The 20,243-nt window shown below is 46.1% G+C and overlaps 1 protein-coding gene across 1 annotated transcript in view; it reads right to left on the bottom strand.

Annotated features, from left to right (window-relative positions):
- Nucleotides 1–20,243, bottom strand: part of GARRE1 (granule associated Rac and RHOG effector 1) — a 142,681-nt gene that overhangs the window by 25,863 nt on the left and 96,575 nt on the right. The window contains 1 exon segment of the mRNA XM_089662858.1: nucleotides 11,216–11,416. Coding sequence (XP_089518984.1) covers nucleotides 11,216–11,416 — 201 coding nt within the window.

Here is a 20,243-nt window from a genome sequence, read left to right as displayed (position 1 = left end):
ATGTTGCTAGGTGCTTCTTAACCCCTAGCTATGAGTTGGACTTGGCACCCCTCCTATTCCCCCTTCCATTAGTTCAGCAACATTGCTAGGAAGGAGATGGCCGAATTATGATGGCTGCTTGTTTCGGTTCCGAGTACTTACTCGAGTTAGTAGCAAGATAAATGCAGAGGGAGAAGGGTGTGAGCATCCTATCCATGCATTCTGCTTTTAAAGTGGAAGGTCAAACATCAACTATACTTAAAATCTATTCTCACCCCCATTCTAAGTCTAGTCAACCTACCCTGTAAAGGAAAGATCTGAATACTTACCTATGTTGAGGGCGCTTAGGTCCGGTCACATGATCGGGTCCCAGCTCCGGAGGAAGGACATCTGACAACAGATGCCCCACAGTAAGCCTCTGCAGCCGTTGTCAGTGATCTCTCCTCTTCACTGATGCCAGCGCTGGAGAGATCATGTGATCAGACTGGAGTGTTTTCAGAATAGGTAGGTATACTGATCTTTACTTTACATGATAAATTGAATAGGCTTAGAATGGGGGTGGGAGTAGACTTAAGTGGAAGTAAAGGCAAAACCGAACAAAAATAAATTATTGTGGCGCCAAATGAGTGGTGTCGATTATTTGGTTAACCCCCTAAGGGGTTTTTACAGCTGCCCCTAAAAAGTGGAAATAACACTTGTATGTGGACTGGTAATAAATAAATAGGCGCTGTGCTTAATTATTATTATATAGGATTTATATATTATTATTATACAGGATTTATATATTATTATACAGGATTTATATATTATTATTATTATTATACAGGATTTATATATTATTATTATCATACAGGATTTATATATTGTTATTATACAGGATTTATATATTGTTATTATACAGGATTTATATATTGTTATAATACAGGATTTATATATTATTATACAAGATTTATATATTATTATTATTATACAGGATTCATATATTATACAGGATTTATATATTATACAGGATTTATATATTATACAGGATTTATATATTATTATTATACAGGATTTTTTATTATTATTATTATTATACAGGATTTATATATTATACAGGATTTATATATTATTATTATTATACAGGATTTATATATTATTATTATTATACAGGATTTATATATTATTATTATTATACAGGATTTATATATTATACAGGATTTATATATTATTATTATTATACAGGATTTATATATTATTATTATTATACAGGATTTATATATTATTATTATTATACAGGATTTATATATTATTATTATTATACAGGATTTATATATTATTATTATACAGGATTTATATATTATACAGGATTTATATATTATACAGGATTTATATATTATTATTATTATACAGGATTTATATATTATTATTATACAGGATTTATATATTATTATTATTATACAGGATTTATACATTATCCTAGATTGTAAGCTCGAAAGAGCAGGGCCCTCGATCCCCTCATGTTTTGCATTGTATTGGTATTGTTCTGTCACATGTTCTGTCCCTCTTTGTAATGTACAGCGCTGAGCGAACTATTGGCGCTTTATAAATACTGTATAATAATAATAATACAGAATTTATGGCGCCAACGGTTTGCTCAGCGCTTTACAATATAACGGGAGACAATACAGCAACAATACAGTTCAATACAAGAGGGTTAGGAGGGCCTGATCCTTGGAGCTTACAATCTAGGAGGGAGGGGCTAGTGGTACAAAAGGTAGTAACTGTGGGGGGTGGACTGGTTGGAAGAGTAGAAGATTCCATTATTAGCGGAGGGCAGGATAGGCTTCCCTGAAGAGATAGGTTTTCAGAGATCGCCTAAAAGTGAGCAGAGTAGGAGATAGTCTGATAAATTGGGATAGAGAGTTCCAGAGGATGGGGGAAGCTCTGGTGAAGTGCTGGAGACTAGCATGAAATTAGCTCAGAGAGGAGGATTCCCCATCAAGTCTGTGGATGGTGAAAATCGAGTCAGTTTTTTCCATTCAACCCACTGAATGGAAAGAAGAAAAAAAAAAAAAAAGAACCCTCATAATGGGCACGGCAGATGTAAAGACATGAGAATTCACCACAGGGATGGGGAAACCCGTATCATAGCAGGTGTACAGACCCAGGAATTCAGCACAGGGATAGTGGGACCCCTCATAAAAGGCACAGCAGGTGTACAGACCCGGGAACGTAGCACAGAGATGGTGGGACCCCTCATAATGAGCACAGTGGGTGTACAGACCAGAGAACTCAGCACAGGGATGGTGGGAACCCCTCATAATGGGCACACTGGGTGTACAGACCAGAGAACTCAGCACAGGGATGGGGAAATCGATAGCATAGCAAGTGTACAGACCCAGGAATTCAGCACAGAGATGGTGGGACCCCTCATAATGGGCACAGCAGATGTACAGACCTGGGAACGTAGCACAGAGATGGTGGGACCCCTCATAATGGGCACAGCAGATGTACAGACCTGGGAACGTAGCACACGGATGGTGGGACCCTTCATGATGGGCACAGCGGGTGTACAGACCAGAGAACTCAGCAAAAGGGATGATGGGAGCCTCTCATCATGAGCACAGTAGGTGTACAGACCTGGGAACTCAGCACAGGGATGGTGGGAACCCCTCATAATGGGCACAGCGGGTGTACAGACCACAGAACTCAGCACAGGGATGGTGGGAACCCCTCATAATGGGCACAGCGGGTGTACAGACCAGAGAACTCAGCACAGGCATGGTGGGACCCCCTCATACTGGGCACAGCGGGTGTACAGACCAGAGAACTCAGCACAGGAATGCTGGAAGCCCCTCATACTGGGCACAGCGGGTGTACAGACCAGAGAACTCAGCACAGGAATGCTGGGAGCCCCTCATACTGGGCACAGCGGGTGTACAGTTGCAGGAACTCAGCACAGAGTTGTGTGAACTGTCAAAATGGGCACAGCAGGTGTGAGATGGTGGGAAAATGGGCACGGGAGATGTAAAGACCCAGGACTTCAGAATAGGAATGGTGGGAACCCCTCATAATGGGCACAACAGGTGTATAGACCCGGGAGCGAGTGCGAGACAGAATTTGCGATCAGGAGGGTTGAGCTATCAAGCATCCGCCAAACACTGGAATAGAAGTATTCTGACCTGACCGCCAATTACTTTAGCTTGATGTATAAAATCGCTCCCTGTACACAAGTATATTTCAAATGTATTAAAGGCCATCGATCAAACTGATGAATTCACTGCTGGAAACGGCAAGGATTACAAGCCGCTCTGTCGAGTTCAGTGAAGCAAACGGTTTTTACTCACTACGCAATCTCCCACAGGGACAGAACAGTCCCAGCGCTTACTCCGGGAACTGCAGATTAAAGGGAAATGATTGTCGTTCTCAGCGCAGTCACTTGTCACACCATGACTGCAACACTTATATAAAGAGGATGCTTAACATGTTTACATGCCTTCTGCTTCATATTTTTATGTCATACTTAGTATGAGGATCTTTAGATTCTCCCTCTGGGGAACAGTTACAATCTGTCAGGTTTTCATTCCTGTCTGAGATGCCACTGGGGAGATTATTCCTCACTTCCTGCTTCTGCCACAATGAGAAATTGAAGGAATGGCTGTCAGCCGGACAAGAAGGTAGAGAAAGCCACAAACACAACATTGCCAGAAGTTCCAACCAGGGGCGGACTGACCATTTGGAAACTCGGGCACTGCCCGAGGGCCCGGGGTCAGTAGGGGGCCCCATGAGATGCCCCTGGTACCTTTTTCATAGGCTTTTTTGAGTTTGGGCAAGGACACAGGGGCCCCATGATCTCCTATTGCCCGGGGGCCCCATGAGTTGTCAGTCCATGGTTTCAACCCTTCGTAAATCTACTAAAAATGTGACAGAGTCCCTATTGGAGAGACTTCCCATCACTTTCCCTCATGACATGAACAGGATAGAAAAGTCTCCACGCTACTGATACACACAGCAACTAATGACAGAGGCTCTAACCCACCTTCCACTCAATGAAAAATAGGTAAACACTTTTGGCTGCAGTTGGGATTAAAGTCCTTCCTTCCACCCATCCCCACTAACGCTCTAACCCTTTCAGCCTGAGGAGGGGGAAAATAAACAATCATACTTCCGGTTTCCTCCCACACTCCAAAGACATGCTGGTAGGTGAATTGGCTCCTGTCTGAATTGTCCCTAGTATGTGTATGTATGAATGTGAGTTAGGGACCTTAGATTGTACACCCCTTGAGGGTTAGGGACTGATATGAATGTACAATATATATATATAAAGTGCTGCGTAAACTGACAGCACTATATAAGTACCTGAAATAAATAAATACTCCACTATACCCTTTTCTCCATACTTTCCTATTTTTGCCCTGCCTCCACGCTCCCTGGGTCCCCATTCCCACGCCGCTTTTTTTTTAAAATGCCCATTAGAGATAAAAAGTGCATGATGTCATGCACTTCACCTTCGACCCTATAGAGCAGGGGTGGGCAACTGTGGCCCTCCAGCTGTTGGTGAACTACAAGTCCCATCATGCTTCTGCCTTTGGAAGTCATGCTTGTAACTGTCAGTTTTGCAATGCCTCATGGGACTTGTAGTTCTACAACAGCTGAAGGGCCACAGTTGTCCACCCCTGCTATAGGGAATTGTTGGGGAGAAAATAAACCTTCCTCTGGATTTCAGATGCCTGTCATGTCATATGGCGCATGTGCAAGATGAAGCATGAAATCATGTGCTTCACGTCACATGTGTGCAGTATGACAATACTGTGAGATTTGGTGGTTAAAGTACAGAATTTCCCAAAAGGCAACAGTGATATTGCCTTCCCGGGGCACATCTGTGCGGCCAGGGGTGCATCACCACTGCCTTCAGGAAAACCAAGAAGTGGAAGAAAAAAAAAAAAAAAAGGAGAAGCGGAGGCAGGACCAGTCACCCTGTGCAAGCAGAGACAGACGTAGTGACTGGTCTTTATTATAGGTGGGGTTGGAGATGACAAGACCAGTCATCCTGCACAAGGAGGGAAAGCAGCAGGGATTGTCTTCATTACAGGAGGGGGGGGGCGGATACAAGACCAGTCAACAGTAACCACTCTTTCATACAGGAAGAGGCGGAGACAGGACCAGCCACCCTGCATAAGGAGAGAGAACAGTGACCAGTCTTTATTACAGGAGGGGGCAGAGACAAGACCAATCACCCTGCACAAGGAGAGAGAACAACAGTGACCGGTCTTTATTACAGGAGAGGGTGGAGACAAGACCAATCACCCTGCACAAAGAGGGAAAGCAGCATGGATTGTCTTCATTACAAGAGGGGGGGGGGGGGCGGATACAAGACCAGTCAGCAGTAACCACTCTTTCATACAGGAAGAGGCGAAGACAGTACCAGCCACCCTGCACAAGGACAGAGAACAGTGACCAGTCTTTAATACAGGAGGGGGCAGAGACAAGACCAGTCACCCTGCACAAGGAGGGAAAGCAGCAGGGATTGTCATTACAGGAGGGGGGAGTTGGGGGGGCAGATACAAGACCAGTCACCCTGCACAAAGAGGAGGCAGCAGTAACCACTCTTTCATACAGGAAGAGGCGGAGGCAGGACCAGCCACCCTGCACAAGGAGAGAACAACAGTGAGCGGTCTTTATTACAGAAGGGGATGGAGACAAGACCAGCCACCTTGCACCAGGAGAGAGAATAACAGTGACCATTCTTCATTACAGGAAGGGGAGGAGACAAGACCGGTCACCTTATAAAAGGAGAGAGAGCAGCAGAGGGTGGTCTTTATTACAGGAGGGGGCGGAGACAAGACCAGTCACCCTGCACAAGGAGGGAAAGCAGCAGGGATTGTCTTCATTACAAGAGGGGGGTGGGGTGGATACAAGACCAGTCACCCTGCACAAAGAGAAAGCAGCAGTAACCACTCTTTCATACAGGAAGAGGTGGAGACAGGACCAGCCACCCTGCACCAGGAGAGAGAATAACAGTGACCGTTCTTCATTACAGGAAGGGGAGGAAACAAGACCAATCACCTTGTACAGGGAGAGAGAGCAGCAGAGGGTGGTCTTTATTACAGGAGGGGGCAGAGACAAGTCCAGCCACCCTGCACAAGGAGAGAGTATAACAGTGACCGGTCTTCATTACAGGAAGGGGAGGAGACAAGACTAATCACCCTGTACAAGGAGAGAGAGCAGCAGAGGGTGGTCTTTATTACAGGAGGGGGCAGAGACAAGACCAGCCACCCTGCACAAGGAGAGAGAATAACAGTGACCGGTCTTCATTACAGGAAGGGGAGGAGACAAGTAGAGAGAGCAGCAGCGACCAATCTTTATTACAAGAAGCTCCCGCACACAGGCAGTTTCACACTAGATAATTGCACAGACCTGGAAGAAATACACAAAGCACACCAAGGCAATGCCTGCTAACCCCGGAGTGCAGCTTTAACACTCATGAGCCTCTGACTTCAGCCTACTATTATATCATTACTTGAAGTGTATAATTATGTAGATAATGCTTGTTCCTTGCTGTAAAAATAACACAGAGGCCCACAGAGGGCAGATGTGTTGTTTGTCCTGATGGTACAAACAGTTCAGTCTTGTACTGTTTTCATCTAGCCACCTTATAGTTTGGTCGCATGCATCTTCACTGTGCCCGGGCTGCATGTAACAATCCTATGGTCGCCTTCTGCAGTATTCGGCCTATAGCAGCGCCTGTGCCAGGAGCCTGCTCATTCCGTTTGCTGGTGGACCTTTGTGCATTGTTCGATGGTTACAGTAGAACACACATCCATCCACATACTGACCTTTCATTTAATTGGTGTCCCTGCCCCAATGTGGGTGACCATTCCGGAGCCAGCATGGAGAAAGGCGAGCTATTTGCAATAATATGTCCCTTGTCCCTTCACATTTGTTTATTTATAGCATCAGGCTGGAGAGGGGATTCCTGTTGGTGCATCAGATCCAGGACACAGGAGCTGGAACAATGAGTGTTTTGTTGCTGGTTCCCTGGTTTTTTGAAATGTGCAACTTTAAAATGTACAATGAACATAAATGCTTAGATACGCTCTCTGCCCATTCAGGGCAAAACGATAGAGCGTGTTGAAAGGCAAACCCTTCTCTCAACTCATACTTGCATTCACACCTCTTTCCTGACGCTCTATTCCTCGGATGGAACCAGAAGTCATTTCCCATTATAAGCAATGTCTCAGATGGTGTCAGAGCTTACAAACGGTAATGATGTCATTGCTACTTTTACAAGGTAAGACCTGGGTACACAAAAGCATCGATTGAATTGGAGAGATGGGCTGATGACATCATGACTCTTAGATTGTAAGCTCCAAGGATCAGGGCCCTCCTATCCCTCTTGTATTGAACTGTATTGTTGCTGTATTGTCTCCCGTTATATTGTAAAGCGCTGAGCAAACTGTTGGTGCTATATAAATCCTGTATAATAATAATATATAAATCCTGTATAATAATAATAATATATAAATCCTGTATAATAATAATATATAAATCCTGTATAATAATAATAATATATAAATCCTGTATAATAATAATAATATATAAATCTTGTATAATAATAATATATAAATCCTGTATAATAATAATATATAAATCCTGTATAATAATATTCTATAAATCCTGTATAATAATAATAATAATATATAAATCCTGTATAATAATAATAATAATATATAAATCCTGTATAATAATAATAATAATATATAAATCCTGTATAATAATAATAATATATAAATCCTGTATAATAATAATATATAAATCCTGTATAATAATAATATATAAATCCTGTATAATAATAATAATATATAAATCCTGTATAATAATAATAATATATAAATCCTGTATAATAATAATAATATATAAATCCTGTATAATAATAATAATAATATATAAATCCTGTATAATAATAATAATGAATCTCCACCTCAGCCAATTAGAGGAAGCCTTCTATTCATTTATAAAAATAGGCTTCCTGTGAATGAGTGAGCAGTTCTAATCCCGACTTGAGTTTGTTCCAGGAGCTGGGATGGGAAGTCCCTATACCACGGTAGCGTGAGAAGGTTCCCAGGCAAATCTCCACTGTACATGCTGTTCAGATCCCTATGATTAAGTCGGAAGTGACGAAACGCGTCAGGCATGGCTATGCAGCAACCGGAAGTGACACTGACCGGAAGTGCCGCAGGAGCGTCAGGGACCGAGGGCCAGCGGTGGTGAGAGCACTGACTCGGCTTTCTTCACTCTAAGCTCATTTAAGAGAACATCTTTGGGATTTTTATTCATTTATATCTTGTAGGTGGCAGTCTATTGTGGCAATAAAGAGACTTTTAGCTGGTACTGCACCATTGGGGCTTTCTCTTGTTTTTTTTTTCTCTTACATGGTCATTTGAGTATGGAGTATTAGGAGAAGTGTGTAGTTAGTAGAGGTAGTGAAGTTTTCCTTTAACTAGAGATTATTATTGCAGGTACTTATATAGCGCCGTCAATTTTACGCAGCGCTTTACATACATATACATATATATATATATATTACATTCACATCAGTCCCTAACCCTCAAGGGGCGTACAATCTAAGGTCCCTAACTCACATTCATACATACACATACTAGGGCCAATTTGGACAGGAATCAATTCACCTACCAGCATGTCTTTGGAGTCTGGGAGGACCTGGAGTACCCAGAGGAAACCCACGCAGGCACAGGGAAAACATACAAACTCCAGGCAGGTGGTGCCATGGTTGGGATTTGAACCAACGTCCCTAGTACTGCCAGGCGGAAGTGCTAACCATTTAGCCACTGTGCTGCCCATAGATGGCATCTTTGTCAAAAGGTAAATACTACAGAGCTGCAATACCAGCTGCCTTCTGCTTGTATAGACAATGGATGCGTTTTTAAACGCTGCTGCCGTGTCCAGCAACTGGTACGAGCTGCTGATGACAGACAGATAAGGAGAAACCACTACAGGAAATCAGCTTTGTTTGTTTCATTCATCTCCAAATAGGAGAAAGACAAACAAGAACATTTTCTGGGCCACTGCCAAAGGGACGCTTCCCATGTCCTCATACAGAACGCATGACGACCCCAGAAGTGTCACCCGAACCCTTGGGGCCAAGTACTTTTTTTTTTTCCCACACACTTTAAAGTGGAACTATAGGCAAAAAACAAAAAAAATATGTTATTCAGCAATAAAAGGTAATGCCTATAGAAGTCTTTATTCAGATGACAAGAACAGTAAAGTAGCTCTATATAGCTTTAACAATTACGCCATACTTTTTTTCTCGCTTCCTTTCAGTGTAGTGACAACGGTTCCAAATCCCCCATGAATACTGCCCACCAAGGGACTATAGTAGGACACACTGACATATGCAGTCATGTGGTTTTATCCTGCAGGGGAAGCGCACAGCCTCGACTAACCCCGCCGCCAGGAAGAATACCCAAGGACACCAACACAAACCCCACATAAGTGCTTTAAATGCTGGGAGATGTAGTCACTTCCAGGGCTGCCAGAATCTGCAGGGAATTGCTGGCTAAGTTCCCGAAAAATGAAAAAGATGAATTAACTCCAAATATTCTATTCATCCCTCCGGAAAAAAAAAGAAAAGATAATCAGTGCAAAAAACTACCCCCAGTTAAACAAACTGATTATGAAAGTTCATAAAGTCCAATGAATACAAATAAATTAGGGCTGTATACAAGTCCAGGAGGCACTTTGGGCAAGCTTCATAAAGTATTGTAGCAGAACTCTGTGGAATGAGAAAGGAAGCACCTCTAAGTGCCTCTAAATACCAAATAAAGGAAAACTCACATGTAATAGTAATATAACAGGCTTGTGTAAAGATATATTATCGAGGAAGTTGAGGAACGGCTGTGCCCCGGCTATACCAGCCGCGTCTGCGCCCAGGAATAACGAGGTGACAGGAGGAAGAAGCCGGCCAGCATGTGTAACTTCACAAAGATGGTGTCTGGAAAGCACGTTGAGGCGCGACGTCGGCGTGATGACGTCAGGGACCAGCATGCATAGCTACGCGTTTCGAAGCATGCGCTAACCTCTAAAGGGCGGAAGCGCGCTCCTTTGTCAAGCTGACTCTCAGCCGGGACACAGCCGTTCCTCAACTTCCTCAATAAAATATCTTTACACAAGCCTGTTATACTATTACATGCGAGTTTTCCTTTATTTGGGATTTATTAAAAGTGGTTCTGCTGCACTTAGAGGCGCTTCTTTCTTTCTCATCCCTCCGGACCCCCAATGCACAAAGAGGCTGTGATGCCTCCTGAAGCCAGTGTAGCAGTCCTTACACCATAAGACGCCATCCCGGACTGAGTATCTATCATATTGCTCGCAATGGTGAGAACTCACTGATCAGCTCAATCAGGTTACCTTGCCGACCAATGACAAGCACTTCTTTTTTCTAGGACACCTTTCCGGAAGAAGCAGCCCCAGATGGGAAGGTAAAAGGAGAGGGAAGGTATTCTGTAGTCCTACACCCGGGTGATAATGCTGCTCCTCCATAAAGTTGTTGAGTGAGTGTTGTCCCTCTAGGACAGGAGATATGTTATTGGCAGGATCACCAGATAAAACAAAAAATAAAGGGAAAAGTCTGAAAAGGGGAACTGATGCAGCCACATCTGGCATGGACTCATGGGACATAGAATTATCAATCCTACAGCAGGTAAAGACAGATCATATGTATACATTTTAACTTTACTACATTAACACAATCTTCCTGGTCTACAACAGCCCTGCCTTGTTATCCAAACCAGTGAGGTACCGTCATGGGAGAAAGAGAGTGGCTCCTTTAGTGATCCTGTTGCTGCGTGACAACTTTAAGAGGCAACTTCACATATTTGTTATTATAACATACAGAATGCCAAAAAAAATGATTAGTGCCCCTCCCACTTTTTAACACTTATTTGTAATGATAAATTTCCTAATAATTGTCTCAGAAGGCCGTCCTGTTTCTGCTCTGTGCACACACAATGTGACTCCAAGTCAAGAGCCTTCTTTCTAGAGGGTGGCTGGCACTTTAGGGTTGTGAATCTCCTCCCCTGAGGGACAGAACATGTAGGAAGGCAATCTGGCACACAGAAAGCTCATTGCTAAGACATGGTGCACCATAATTCACATGAACCACTTTGAACACCACTTCCACACAATCAGCGAGCAATAAGGAAGAACTAAATGTCAGCTAGCGGGCTCTCACCTCAGTAGCTCCTCTCCAACTCCTCACGGCATCCTCCAGCTCCCTGGTGGGGCTCATGTCACTGGACCCGGGAGAGTTCTTGCGCTCCTGTGCCATCGCTTCCGCAAAACATGCGTGTGCCACAGGCTGCACCTTCTGTAAAGCCTGGGACAAGAACTGAAAATGAACCTGCATCACAGTCAAGAAACAGCGGCCAAGCACCTGCAGAGACAAAAAGGGGGATTAGTCAGAGATGCAGTTAAACAGGACAGCAAAACCTTTCACAATAAATATTCAGTAAGCAATTAAGGCAAGAAAGGCCAAATGCATCAAAATCATTCACACAAGTTTTTTGTTACTTTCTCATAAAAGCTTTATTAATTGCTGTTATCACATACCGAAAAAATCTAAAATACATTATCCATGTGCCATTTCAGTGTCAGCAGAAGTTTCCTCTTCCCTATAAAAATCCTCAGGTACCAGGTTTAGGCAACAGTTTCATGAACAGGAATGTCTGCTCAGCCAAATATTACCATTTATGTAATAGGGATAGGTGTGGAGGACAAAGAAAAAGGGGAATAGGGAGGTGGGAGAGGAAGTGGGAGCAAGATCGAAAGGAAGGGGGGCAAGGAAGAGAGGAAAGAAAGGAAGCGGCAGGAGACGAGGTGAGGCGGAGAGGGAGCAGCAGGAGGCGAAGCGGAGAGGAAGCGGCAGAGGAGGAAAAAGAGGCCACGTGGAGGGGAGGAGGCCACGAGGAAGGGAGGAGGCCACGAGGAAGGGAGGAGGCCACGAGGAAGGGAGGAGGCCACGAGGAAGAGAGGAGGCCACGAGGAGGGGAGGAGGCCATGAGGAGGGGAGGAGGCCACGAGGAGGGGAGGAGGCCACGAGGAGGGGAGGAGGCGGGAGAGGCCACAAGGAGGGGAGGAGGCGGGAGAGGCCACAAGGAGGGGAGGAGGCGGGAGAGGCCACAAGGAGGGGAGGAGGCGGGAGAGGCCACGAGGAGGGGAGGAGGCGGGAGAGGCCACGAGGAGGGGAGGAGGTGGGAGAGGCCACGAGGAGGGGAGGAGGCGGGAGAGGCCACGAGGAGGGGAGGAGGCGGGAGAGGCCACGAGGAGGGGAGGCGGCGGGAGAGGAGGAGACTGGAATGGGGAAGGGAGACAGAGAAGGGTCTTTATCAGACAATGAAGTGAGTCATATGCGGTATAATTTCATGTGCATCACAGATCCCTTAAATGCACATCTGAGTAGCTGTATTTGTGTTTAAGAAGTTGCTTCTGAATTGCACTGAGCTACTCCAAGCTGTGTGTTCACTTTGATTTCTTTCGGGACAAAATGCATATAAAAGCTCATGTTAAAAATGATGAAATACTTTAATGACATCTTACAAGACTGTGCCCATAGTTTTATTTGCTGTTCCGTTTTAAGAAATATAAATTATGAAAAAAAAAAAAAAGTAAAATCTCAGCAAATCTTTTACTACACAAAGCAACGCGGAGAGCTCCCAGAATGGAGTGCGCAGAAATAGTTTGGTATAAGGAAGAGCTGAGGCCTAATACTTCTATTTTCCCCTATTGACAAGTACAAACAAAGAGGCTTCAGAGCGCCGGCGTCCCTCACAACACAGCTGGCTTCACATGGGGAGGAAACAGGAGTTCTATTTTAGTCCCTTGACGTCGGCACGAACGCGAAGCATGGCCTGTCAAACAAGAAATCGTAATGCTCGTTCTCCAGGCAGTCGAATACATGAATGGAGGATCACAGCCACCAAACAGAAAACACATCGGCTACTGTAGCCGACTTTCCGCAGGCCCCACAAACACACACTGTATGTCAGAGAGGAAACATTTTTATGTGTCTACGATGTGTCCAGCCGCTAATGGAATTTCAGCCCCGTCTCACACTATCTGGATTCAATAACACAGAGACCAAACCGTTCTCCAGAGACTGCTGGGGCTGTGCGTCCACAGAAAACCTCCACCACATAGGGGGGCATTGCAGGCTTAAACCATATTTTTGGTATTAATCACAAAAAGAGTACAATGGCAGAAGTCAATAGAGAGTATATAGGATCCCGGACAAGAATGAGATTTTAACTGCATAGTCTAGGTGGCATTTTTCTTAAAGATTAGTTTAAAGAGGATTTGTTACTTTTTCCATTCAGAACAAAGTGACAGGTTCTCTTGTATCAAAAACCAAACCCACCAGTACCTGACTTATTTCCCTGGAGTGGAACTAAACCTCCTATTTCCAGCCAAAGAAGCTGCCACCTTGGCCTCTGATCCTCAACTGCCAGGATGCTGCACATGTGATCAGTTAGGACAACCAGCCATTTGATGGTTTGACAGTTTGGTTGAAAGCGCAAGAAAATAGGCGTTACATCCCAGCATGTGCCAGAAAATTTAACTTTTTTGAAACTGTTAACATCTTCCCACCTGCCCATTGCACATAGATAGCAGATGGGAAGCTTTGCCGATGCGGGTAACGTACCTGTATGACAGCCCGCATCGATGGCTCCTGCGTGGCTCACAGAGCGCGCACCCTGGAGCCCGGCGATCGATGTGACACTGTAATGCTTGGACATAGACGCTGTGTCCGGGCGATCACTGTCAGGCTGCTTGTACACTCACAGACTCCACTCCAGTGTCCCTGATCACTGCCCCAGTATATACATAATAAAACATGTAGCCAGCCCGTCACCTGTCTGAGTGTGCAAAAAAACACCCCATATACCATACCAATGTCCCGATCTCCGCCACACCCCAAAGCGGCGTCCCGATCACCGCCGCACCCCCTAGCGGCGTCCCGATCACCGCCACACCCCCTAGCGGCGTCCCGATTACCGCCACACCATATAGCGGCATCCCGATCACCGCCACACCCCATAGCGGCGTCCCGATCACCACCACACCCCATATTAAAGTCCTGATCCCTGCCATATCCCACATCAGCGTCCTGATCACAGCCTTATCCCACACCAGCGTCCTGATCACCCCCATACCAGCGTCCTGACTACTGCCATACCAGCGCCCTGATCACCGCCAAACTTCATGCCAATGTCCTTGTCACGGTATAGGGGCCCCTGACAATTATTGATTTCATTTAATCCCCTTACTAATTCCCTGTGCCAAACGTCCCTCAGATTCTGTCTCTGTATGTCCCCCCGTGTCACTCTACCAAATGGCCAAATTCAATTATTGTGGCTTCCCCCCTCCCGGCCAGCTTGCTGTATGTCCCCAAGTTGCCCTCCATAATTCCTGACACCGGCCCCTCTGATATCTCTGGGGGGTCCGGTGTCATCCTGGCCATCCCGTCCCCTGTCGAATGCTCAATTCATCCCTGGGGTCTAGTGTCCCCCCCTCCACCTCTCATCCTGCCGCAGTGGGATGAGAGGTGCGACTTTCACCACCCCTGCCCTATCTTCTCCCTCTCCTGCAGAGAAGGTGTCGAGGTTCACACCTCTCCACAGAGAAGTGCGAACCTCCCGCAGGGATGTTCCAGGCTACGGCATCTCGCTGATGCCACCTCAGCTCTGTCATCTTGCGAATGTCCCTGGACAAAGGCCACGCTCACAAGAGGTGCAGCCCCTGTCCAGGGGGCATGCATCGTTGCCTCGTTACCTAGACGACCAGGGAGCGCTCCGGTCTTCTGTCACCGCTGCGCAGTCACCGAAGGAGACCAGCTGCGGCGGGACCTTCGTGACTGGACTCTGCAACCCCCCCAGCCACATGGGGACCCGCACCCAAGCCTGCCAGAGATTGCCTGCCAGCGCCAGAGACTCCCAGTCCAGGGAAGGATTGCCAGAGACCCCCCAGCATAGGGGGAGAGGTTGCCAGAGATTGCCTGCCAGTGCCAGAGACCCCCAGTCCAGGAGAAGGATTGCCAGAGACCCCCCAGCATAGGGGAGAGGTTGCCAGAGATTGCCTGCCAGTGCCAAACACCCCCAGTCCAGGAGAAGGATTGCCAGAGACCCCCCAGCATAGGGGAGAGGTTGCCAGAGATTGCCTGCCAGTGCCAAAGACCACCAGTCCAGGAGAAGGATTGCCAGAGACCCCCCAGCATGGGGGAGAGGTTGCCAGAGATTGCCTGCCAGTGCCAGAGACCCCCAGTCCAGGAGAAGGATTGCCAGAAACCCACCCAGCACAGGGGACAGATTGCCTGCCAGCTGCCTGAGGACTCAGCCCAAGCGGGGAGACCACCCGCATGATCCAGACTCCAACAGGTACCTGTGTTCCGCTTTCACCCCTGGGAGACCAGGCACCCTGTCGGATCTGTGAGTACATGCTTCCCCCGTTTTACCTGAACTGTTGCCATACTGACCCCGCCCCCCCTTGTTGGATTACAACTGCTACAGAGACGCTTCCTTGGCTCTCAGTGTTGGACTATAAGTGATTGGCCCCTCCTTGCTACCCTTTACTGGCAAACTCCCCCTCCCTGCGATTGAGTGACTGTCATCTGTGTGTCTCAATAAAGCTTTGTGCGTTTGCCATCCACTCTGTGTTCTGTCCTGCCTACGCTCCGTCACAGTCCTGCTTACCGCAATACCCCATACCAGCGTCTAGCATTTTAGGGTCTTAACTGATCAATTTTCAAATATATATCCCATAGCTTGTAGACGCTATAGCTTTCACACAGACTAAACAACATGTATGGCCAGCCTACAACTGGAGCACTCAGAATCTGATGCAGCTGTGCATAGCAGCCAATCAGCTTCTAACTTCAGCTTATTCAATTAAGCTGTGACAATAAAACCTGGAAGCCTATTGGTTTCTGTGCAGAACTGTGCCAGATTTTGCACCCTCCAGTTTTAGTAAATAACCCCCCAAATGTCCAATATAAAATGCTAAATTTGTCTAAGACAAATGATTACTTATAAAAAATAGAGTCCAAAAATTATTCTACAATTTAAAGTTCAACTCCAGAAATTACTCAAAAATTACCTACGTAGTGGGGTCTCCCATACTGCAAAGGTTGAACGCTCACCAAGTCCTGGAGGTGCAGAAGGGGCATGAGAGCTGGGCTTTAAAAAAGGATTATTTAAAATATAAACCGAACAGATGTTATTACTAACAATAATAGATTGTACGCCCCTTGAGGGTTAGGGACCTTAGATTGTACGCCCCTTGAGGGTTAGGGACTGATGTGAATGTACAATATATATGTAAAGTGCTGTGTAAATTGACGGCGCTATATAAGTACCTGAAATAAATAAATATAAAAATAAGGAAGATGCACATTAAACACACAGGCAACCCCCCCCCCCCCCCCCCAGCATTTAAAATCTGAAAGCAGTTCTAACATGACCATACTCTACACAAAACTAGAAATGCTTTAATCCCAACAGGTTACTGTATTTCAGCATTTTGCGCATGCCCAAACGCAAAGGTCCAATGGTAATTACTGGTTATCCAGATAATGTTATCCTCTATAATAGTTTCAAAAATATGCCAACACTTTCCTTAACGGGGATTACTGGATAAACACCAGCAACTTCACTGAAAATCCCTTCAAATCAAAATGTACGTGAAACATTTTCCATATTGATAAGCACCTGGAAGGCTGACAGATCTGGCTCTTGAGATGACTTTAAAATGATTTTTTGCAATCACAAAATATGCTAATGGTATATGGTTTGCATATACAGTTGCAAGAAAAAGTATGTGAACCCCTTGGGATTACGTGGAGTTTTGCATGAATTGGGCATAAAATGTGCTCTGAACGTCATCTAAGTCACAACAATAGTAGAACACAGTCTGTTGAACATAATACTACACAAACATTAGATGTTGCCATGGTTTAATTGCACATAACATGTAAACATTCACAGTGCAGGGAGGAAAACGTATGTGAGGCCCTAGCTTAATGACTTCTCCCAGAGCTAACTGGAGCCAGGAGTGAGCCAACCTTGACCCCAATCAGTGTGATGATATTGGATGTGTTGCCGACAGCTGTCCTGCCCTTAAAAAACACACACCTGTTTTGGGTTTACTGGTTTCAAGAAGCACTGTCTGATGTGAACCATGCCTCGCAGAAAAGAGCTCTCAGAAGACCTACGATCAAGAATTGTTCACTTGCATGAAGCTGGAAAGGAAACGTTTGGTTGAGGTTATTGCTGCCAAAGGAGGGTCAACCAGTTATTAAGTCCAAAGGTTCACATACTTTTTCATGCAAAACTCCACGTAATCCCAAGGGGTTCACATACTTTTTCTTGTAACTGTACATATATACATATATACACACACACACATATATACATACATACATACATACACACACACACACACACACACACGAAGACTGGCTATAAAAAGAAAAAAATCATAATTCACTGAAGCTTGGTAGTTAACGGGTATTAAAAAAAAGAAAATTCCCTAAAGTATATCTACACCCCAGAACAAAAGTGTCTTGCAGGTTACAAGCTCTTAGATATGTATGGTAGCTGCATTCATTTTCTATTTTTCTAGCTTTTTCTCTTGTGATCCTGCCAGTAACACGCTTTCTGTTCTAGGGAGACAACGCTCAATCACTGCGCAGTATCTATGGAACAGCAACATTGTCACCCTAGAATGCTCTCAAGATTTGGACTAAAACTATCAAAAAAAAAAAATCTCATCTCCCTATCATGAAAGGAAGGTGTTCTGCACTCCACAGAACAGAATTGGAAAGACTGGTAACATTGTCTGAGATTTTAGTCCTGTGTACAAGAAGTTACCAGGACACCGGGACTGCTGGCAGGATCAATAGGTGCTTTTCTGAATAAAAATACAAAAAGTGCAGCGCTAAAATATATACCGTATTTTTCGCTCCATAAGACGCACCTAGGTTTTAGAGGCGAAAAACAAGAAAAAAAATTATTCTGAACCAATGGACTGCAGACATAGTACAGGAGAAGACCAGAGACTGTGGATGTACTACAGGAGATGACCAGAGACTGCAGACACAGTACAGGGGATGACCAGAGACTGCGGACACAGTACAGGGGATGACCAGAGACTGCGGACACAGTACAGGGGATGACCAGAGACTGCGGACACAGTACAGGGGATGACCAGAGACTGCGGACACAGTACAGGGGATGACCAGAGACTGCGGACACAGTACAGGGGATGACCAGAGACTGCGGACACAGTACAGGGGATGACCAGAGACTGCGGACACAGTACAGGGGATGACCAGAGACTGCGGACACAGTACAGGGGATGACCAGAGACTGCGGACACAGTACAGGGGATGACCAGAGACTGCGGACACAGTACAGGGGATGACCAGAGACTGCGGACACAGTACAGGGGATGACCAGAGACTGCGGACACAGTACAGGGGATGACCAGAGACTGCGGACACAGTACAGGGGATGACCAGAGACTGCGGACACAGTACAGGGGATGACCAGAGACTGCGGACACAGTACAGGGGATGACCAGAGACTGCGGACACAGTACAGGGGATGACCAGAGACTGCGGACACAGTACAGGAGATGACCAGAGACTGCGGACACAGTACAGGAGATGACCAGAGACTGCAGACACAGTACAGGAGATGACCAGAGACTGCAGACATAGTACAGGAAAAATACCAGGGACACAGTACAGATGACCAGAGACTGCAGACAGTGCAGGGGATGACCAGAGACTGCGGACACAGTACAGGAGATGACCAGAGTCTGCGGACACAGTACAGGAGATGACCAGAGACTGCGGACACAGTACAGGAGATGACCAGAGACTGCAGACACAGTACAGGAGATGACCAGAGACTGCAGACACAGTACAGGAGATGACCAGAGACTGCAGACACAGTACAGGAGATGACCAGAGACTGCGGACATAGTACAGGAAAAATACCAGGGACACAGTACAGATGACCAGAGACTGCAGACAGTGCAGGGGATGACCAGAGACTGCGGACACAGTACAGGAGATGACCAGAGTCTGCGGACACAGTACAGGAGATGACCAGAGACTGCGGACACAGTACAGGAGATGACCAGAGACTGCAGACACAGTACAGGAGATGACCAGAGACTGCAGACACAGTACAGGAGATGACCAGAGACTGCAGACACAGTACAGGAGATGACCAGAGACTGCAGACATAGTACAGGAAAAATACCAGGGACACAGTACAGATGACCAGAGACTGCAGACAGTGCAGGGGATGACCAGAGACTGCGGACACAGTACAGGAGATGACCAGAGACTGCGGACACAGTACAGGAGATGACCAGAGACTGCGGACACAGTACAGGAGATGACCAGAGACTGCAGACACAGTACAGGAGATGACCAGAGACTGCAGACACAGTACAGGAGATGACCAGAGACTGCAGACACAGTACAGGAGATGACCAGAGACTGCAGACACAGTACAGGAGATGACCAGAGACTGCAGACAGAGTACAGGAGATGACCAGAGACTGCAGACACAGTACAGGAGATGACCAGAGACTGCAGACACAGTACAGGAGATGACCAGAGACTGCAGACACAGTACAGGAGATGACCAGAGACTGCAGACACAGTACAGGAGATGACCAGAGACTGCAGACATAGTACAGGAAAAATACCAGGGACACAGTACAGATGACCAGAGACTGCAGACAGTGCAGGGGATGACAAGAGACTGCAGACAGTGCAGGGGATGACAAGAGACTGCAGACAGTGCAGGGGATGACAAGAGACTGCAGACAGTGCAGGGGATGACAAGAGACTGCAGACAGTGCAGGGGATGACAAGAGACTGCAGACAGTGCAGGGGATGACAAGAGACTGCAGACAGTGCAGGGGATGACAAGAGACTGCAGACAGTGCAGGGGATGACAAGAGACTGCAGACAGTGCAGGGGATGACAAGAGACTGCAGACAGTGCAGGGGATGACAAGAGACTGCAGACAGTGCAGGGGATGACAAGAGACTGCAGACAGTGCAGGGGATGACAAGAGACTGCAGACAGTGCAGGGGATGACAAGAGACTGCAGACAGTGCAGGGGATGACAAGAGACTGCAGACAGTGCAGGGGATGACAAGAGACTGCAGACAGTGCAGGGGATGAC

Source organism: Staurois parvus, unplaced genomic scaffold (assembly GCF_062004578.1).
Source record: "Staurois parvus isolate SC_StPar_1 unplaced genomic scaffold, SC_StPar_1.0 ptg001570l, whole genome shotgun sequence".
Lineage (NCBI taxonomy): Eukaryota > Metazoa > Chordata > Amphibia > Anura > Ranidae > Staurois > Staurois parvus.
This window is presented reverse-complemented; position numbering and strand designations above follow the sequence as displayed.